The sequence below is a fragment of the Otolemur garnettii genome, unplaced genomic scaffold (assembly GCF_000181295.1).
Source record: "Otolemur garnettii isolate 467f Iridium unplaced genomic scaffold, OtoGar3 scaffold00174, whole genome shotgun sequence".
In the NCBI taxonomy this organism is placed as follows: Eukaryota; Metazoa; Chordata; class Mammalia; order Primates; family Galagidae; genus Otolemur; species Otolemur garnettii.
Window position 1 is genome coordinate 2827956 of NW_003852569.1, and position 6654 is coordinate 2834609.

A 6654-nucleotide genomic window follows, 5' to 3' on the forward strand; every position below is an offset into this window, starting at 1 on the left:
AAAAAAAAAAAGAGACCAGCCTGAGAAAGTACAGAGACCCTGTCTTTAAAAAATAGCTGGGCACTGTGGCAGGTGCCTATAGTCTCAGGTACTCAGGAGACGGAGGCAAGAGAATCACTTAAGCCCAAGAGTTTGAGGTTGTTGTGAGCTATGATGCCATGGCACTCTACCCAGGGCAACAAAGTGAGACTCCGTCTCAAAAAAAAAAGAATATTAAATAGATTCAAGGGAATATCAGTACCATTAAAAGAACCTTTTGCTTGATTATCATTAGATGTCTTTAAATTGTGATAAGGGTACCATGGTTATGGTTTAAAAGAGCATTCTTATTTTCCATAAGTAGCATTCTGAATTGTTTTTCTTTAAATTGTTAAACCTCTTCATCAAATGAAATGTGGCAAATTTAGAAAACAAAATTAGAACTGCTCTAGGTGCTTTGGGCAAGGATTTGGAGTAGGTAGGAATTATCTACAATCCCACTTAGCTCCTCTCTCCTAAACCTCAATGTTCCCATAGAATACAATGTGAAAACTATTGGCCTAGATGATAAAATTTATAATTTCAGTGTCACAGAGAATGGCAAATATTCACTTAAGGTTTTCAAGCAAAAATAAAATCCTCACATTCTCCTGCTGATTCACACTGATGATAGCTAAGTAGAATCTGGCTAAGTAAAGTGCAGTGATTATTCTAACCTATATTATCTCAAGATCTCAATCCACTGTTCTAAACTTATTAGAGATACTATCAAGTGCAGTTAGCAACTAGAGTATTATTATTTCTGCTCATCCTAAAACTGGGGAAAGTGTTAATATCTTTTATAATCTGCATAACTCTTAAAGAAGGCATATCAGTCATTATCACTATAAATGAAGAAAATCCCAGTATTCAAAATGACTTCACCAAAGGCATTTAGCTAGTTAAAAACACAGCCACCACTAAAACCTATCTCTCCTAATTAAGCCAACAGACTTTTGCCACAAAAAGAATAAAGACAAAGAAGAGCAAAAATGGGGAGGAACATATTTGTGGTATATGAGACTTAAAATAAGCACGATGGCAAAACTCAAATTGTAATATATACAGAGGCCACAGACAGATTAGGCCTCAATGTTCGAGAGTTGCACTATTCAATATGGCAGCCATTAGGCTACATGTCCAACTTAAATTAAAATCAAAACTAGTTAAAATTCAATAAAATTAAAAATTCAGTTCTTTGGTTGTACTAGTGGAAGTCAGTACTCAAATGCTTTAGACTCATGCTTTAGGCCAGGTGTGGTGACTCACTTCTATAATCTTACCCCTCTGGAAGGCAGAGGCAGGTGGATTTTGTGAGCTTAGGAGTTTTAGACCAGCCTGAGCAAGAGTGAGACCCCATCTCTACTAAAAATAGAAAAAAAAAATTAGCTGGGCCTGGTGGTACACGTCTGTAATCTCAGCTACTCAAGAAGTTGAGGCATGAGGATTGCTTGAGCCCAAGAGTCTGAGGATGCTGTGAGCATGGCACTCAAACCCAGGACCACAGAGTGACACTATCTCAAAACAAACAAACAAAAAAGAAAAATTGACCAGGTGTTATGGTGAGCAGCTGTAGTCTCAGCTGAACCATTGAGGCAGAGGCAGGAGGATCACTTGATCCCAAGAGTTTGAAGAACTATGATGCTGTAACACTCTAGCCTGGCAACAAATTGAGACTCCAAAAATAAAAAAATAAAAAAATAAAAACACATGGTTAGTGGCTATGATATTAGCACAGATAAAAAAGCATATCCAGCATATCCAGTGTTGCATAAAATTATTGAATAATGCTGTTCTAGAGTCTTGATTGAGTAATCGACACATTACCTGGAGGATTAAGCTGGGCTGGATGTTCAACAAGATTCGTGATTCCAAAATAATCTTCTCTCTTGGGATTTTCCTCTGTACTAAAATTGCAGGAAAAAAAGAAAACAGGATATATAGGTAGAGATGATTCCGAGACAGAAGTATCAGAAACATAATAAAAAAAGTCCATTCCCCATAATGGGTTCTTGCCTTTTTCAACTTTTACATATCTAAAATACGTAAATTATACATAATCCTTTTTTTTAGGCAGAGTCTCAAGCTGTTGCCTTGGGTAGAACGCCATGATGTCACAGCTTACAACAACCTCAAACTCTTGGGCTTAAGTAATTCTCTTGCCTCAGCTTCCTAAGTAGCTGGAACTATAGGTGCCCACCACAATGCTCAGCTATTTTTTTGATTGCAGTTCTCACTGTTGTTTTAGCTGGCCTGGGCCAGGTTTGAACTGCAAGCCTCAATGTATATGGCCAGCACCCTACCCAGTAAGTTATGGAGTAGCTCTTTTTTTTTTTTTAATTGAGACAGTCTTACTTTGCTGCCTTTAAGGTATCAAGGCATCATAGCTCACAGTAACCTCAAACTCTTAGGCTCAAGCAATTCTCTAGCCTCAGCCACCCAGTAGCTGGGACTACAGGTGCCTGGCATAACGGCTGGCTAATTTTTTTTGTTTAGCAGACCCAAGCCAAGTTTGAACCCACCAGCCATGGAGTATGTGGCTGGTACGCTAACCACTGAGCAATTGGGTGCCCAGCCAAATTACACATAATTTTCTTTCTTTTTCTTTTTTAGAGACAGAGTCTCACTTTATTGCCCTCAGTAGAGTGCTGTGGTCTCACAGTTCACAGCAACCACCAACTCCCAGTCTTAGTGATTCTCTTGCCTCAGCCTTCCGAGTAGCTAGGACTATAAGTGCCCACCAGAATGCCTGGCTATTTTTTTGTTGCCATTTGGCCAGGGCCAGGTTTGAACCTGCACCCTCAGTATGTGGGGCCAGCACCCTACCCACCGAGCAACAGGTGCTGCCCATATACATTAATTTCCAATTAAGTATTAATTAAGTGCCATTAAGGTTGAATACACTCTGCACACCAGTCATTCTCTCATTTTTTATTTTTTCTGAGATAGTCTCAAAAAACTACCAGTTGTCGCCCTGGGTAGAGTGCTGTCACATAGCTCACAGCCACTTCCAACTCAGGCTCAAGTGATCCTCTTCCCTCAGTTTTTCTATTTTTAGTAGAGACAGGGTCTCACTTTTGCTTAGGCTGGTGTTGAACTCGTGAGCTCAAGCTATCCACCTGCCTCAGACTCCCAGAGTGGCAGGATTACAGGCGTGTGCCACCACGCCCAGCCACACCAGTCATTTTCAATTATTTCTATACTAACAAACTTGATAGGTATCAAGTACCAATATGTTCCTGGGTGAATGGCCAACAAAAAAAGGATAAGGAAAGGTCGAGACACAGTCTTCTTTTTTTTTTTAAGAGACAGAGTAGGCTCGGCGCCTATAGCTCAACCGGCTAAGGCGCCAGCCACGTACACCTAAGGTGGCGGGTTCGAATCCCCAGCCCGGACCCGCCAAACAACAATGACGGCTGCAACCAAAAAATAGCCGGGCGTTGTGGCGGGCGCCTGTGGTCCCAGCTACTTGGGAGGTGGAGGCAAGAGACTCGCTTGAGCCCAGGAGTTGGGGGTTGCTGTGAGCTGTAATGCCATGGCACTCTGCCCAGGGGGACAGCTTGAGGCTCTGTCTCAAAAAAAAAAAAAAAAGAGACAGAGTATCATTGTTACCCTCAGTAAAGTGCCATGGCGTCACAGCTCAGAGCAATCTCCAGTTCTTGGGCTTAGGTGATTCTCTTGCCTCAGCCTCCCAAGTAGCTGGGACTACAGGTGCCCGCCACAAGGCTTGGCTATATTTTTTGTTGCAGTTTGGCCGGGGCTGGTGCCTTACTTACTGAGCCACAGGTGCCACCCAAGACACAGTCTTCCAAAGCCATGTATCAGAATGATGTGTAGGGCAAGTGGCTGAAGCCTATAATCCTCATATTCTAGGAGGCCAAGGACTATTTAAGCTCAAGAGTTTGAGACCAGCCTGAGCAAGAGCCAAGACCCCATCTCTACTAAAAACAGAAAAATTAGCTAAGCATGGTGGTGTGTGCCTGTCATTCCAGCAACTTGGGAGGCTGAGGCAGAAGAATCACTGGAGTCCAGAAGTTCGAGGTTAGAGTAAGCTGCAAGGACACCACTGGACTCTACAGTGAAGACAGAGTGAGACTATGCTCCCCACAAAAGAAAAGGAAAAACAGATCTTATATGCTCTATTACAATTGCATATAATTAAGAAATGTAGGGTGGCGCCTGTGGCTCAGTGGGTAGGGCGCTGGCCCCATATAACAAGGGTGGCAGGTTCAAACCCAGCCTGGCTGAATTGCAACCAAAAAAATAGCTAGGCATTGTGGTGGGCACCTGTAGTCCCAGCTACTTGGGAGGCTGAGGCAAGAGAATTGCCTAAGCCCAAGAGCTGGAGGTTGCTGTGAGCTGTGATGCCAGGGCACTCTACCAAGGGCAATAAAGTGAGACTCTGTTTCTACAAAAAAAAAAAAAAAAAAAAAAAAAAAAAAAAAAAAAAAAAAAAAAACAAAAACAGAAAGAAACGTAAAGACCTAAAATATGGAGAATCTAATTAAGAAAAACATGCTGAAGGCCTGGTGGAGTGGTTCATCCCTATAACTGTAGCACTCTGGGAGGCCAAGGCAAGAGGATATCAAGGTCAGGAGTTGCAGACCAATCTGAGCAAGGGCAAGACCCCATCTCTAAAAAAAATAGCCACGCATTGTGGTGAGTGCTTATAGTCCCAGCTACTTGGGAGGCTGAAGCAAGACAATGAGTAGAGCCCAAGAGTTTGAGGTTGCTATGAGCTACAATGCCACAGGAGTCTACTGAGGGTGACAAAGTGAAACTCTGTTTCAAAAAAAAAGAGAGAGAGACCCCCATCTCTACTGAAAATAGACAAACTTAGGAATAAGTATCACTTGAGCCCAAGAGTTTGAGGTTGCTGTGACCTATGGAGTTATGGCACTCTACCCAGGGCATCAGCTTGAGATTCTGTCTCAAAAAAAAAAAAAAAAAAAAAGGCTAACTAAAGAACAATAAGAACAATGTACAATAAAGGAAACAGAAAAGTTACACATTTCATTTTATAGATCATTTTTATCTGTCTCTGGTTCTTCTACATTAACCCAAAAAGCTAAAAATAATCCATAAACGTATCATTTACAAACATGAGCTTGCACAGTTACCTATTTCTCTTGGATTTTAAAATTTTGTTTTTTTTGAGACAGAGTCTCATTCTGTTGCCCTGGATAGAGTGCTGTGGCTTCATAGTTCACAGCAATGTCAAACTCTTGGGCTCAAGGGATCCTCCTGGTTCACTCATCCTCCAAGTAGCTGAGAGGCTGGTAATTTTTGTTGTTTTTTTTTTTTAGACAGAGCCTCAAACTGTCCCCCTGGGTAGAGTGCCGTGGCATTACAGCTCACAGCAACCTCCAACTCCTGGGCTAAAGTGAGTCTCCTGCCTCCGCCTCCCAAGTAGCTGGGACCCCAGGCGCCCACCACAATGCCCGGCTATTTTTTGGTTGCAGCCGTCATTGTTGTTTTGGTGGGTCCGGGCTGGGGATTCGAACCCGCCACCTTAGGTGTACGTGGCTGGTGCCTTAGCCGGTTGAGCTATAGGCGCCGAGCCAATTTTTCTGTTTTTAATAGAGACATGGTCTTGCTCTTGCTCAGGCTGGTCTTAAACTTCTGAGCTCAGGTAATCTACCAACCTCAGTATCCCAGAGTGCTAGGATTACAGGGATTACACTGTAAGCTACTTCACCCAGTGCCAATTTAAAAATTTTAAAAGGGCTCGGCGTCTGTGGCTCAAGTAGCTAAGGAGCCAGCCACATACACCTAAGGTGGCAGGTTCGAATCCAGCCCGGACCAGCCAAACAATAATGATGGCTGCAACCAAAAAATTGCCGGGCATTGTGGCAGGCACCTGTGGTCCCAGCTACTTGGGAGGCGGAGGCAGGAGACTCGCTTAAGCCCAGGAGTTGGAGGTTGCTGTGAGCTGTGAAGACACAGCACTCTACCCAGGGGGATAGCTTGAGGCTCTGTTTCAAAAAATAAAAAAATAAAAAAATAAAAAATAAAAATTTTAGGAGTACAGTCTCTCCCATGAAAACTATAGCCTTATTAGGGTGGTGCCCATAGCCCAGGAGGCAGGGCACCGGCCACATACACTGAGGCTGGCAGGTTTGAACCTGGCCTGGGCCAGCTAAACAATAACAATAACAATAACAACAACAACAAATAGCTGGGCTTTGAAGTGGGCGCCTGTAATCCCAGCTACTTGGGAAGCTAAGGCAAGAGAATCACTTAAGCCCAAGAGTTTGAGGTTGCTGTGAGCTGTGATACCACAGACTCTACCCGGGATTATAGCTTGAGACTCTATCTCAAAAAACAAAAACAAAAAACAAAAGGAAACCTATAGCCTTATTAAAAGGTTTTAACTAACAAACTCACAGGTTTGGGGCAGTGCCTGTGGCTCAGTGAGTAGGACACCAGCCCTATATATCTGGGGTGGTGGGTTTGAACCTGGCCCCAGCCAAACTGCAACAAAAAATAGCTGGGCATTGTGGTGGGCGCCTATAATCCCAGCTACTTGGGAGGCTGAGGCAAGAGAATCGCCTAAGCCTAAGATCTGGAGGTTGCTGTGAGCTCTGACACCACAGCACTCTACCAACAGCAACAAAGTGAGACTCTGTCTCTAAA

General features: G+C 43.3%; 1 protein-coding gene across 1 annotated transcript in view; it reads right to left on the minus strand.

Moving 5' to 3' along the window:
- PRPF3 (pre-mRNA processing factor 3) overlaps positions 1-6654 on the minus strand; it is a 35524-nt gene that overhangs the window by 14380 nt on the left and 14490 nt on the right. The window contains exons 8-9 of the mRNA XM_023519409.1: positions 5073-5086; positions 1835-1925 (exon numbers count right to left, since the gene is read on the minus strand). Coding sequence (XP_023375177.1) covers positions 1835-1925; positions 5073-5086 — 105 coding nt within the window. The remainder of the gene's footprint in view (positions 1-1834; positions 1926-5072; positions 5087-6654) is intronic.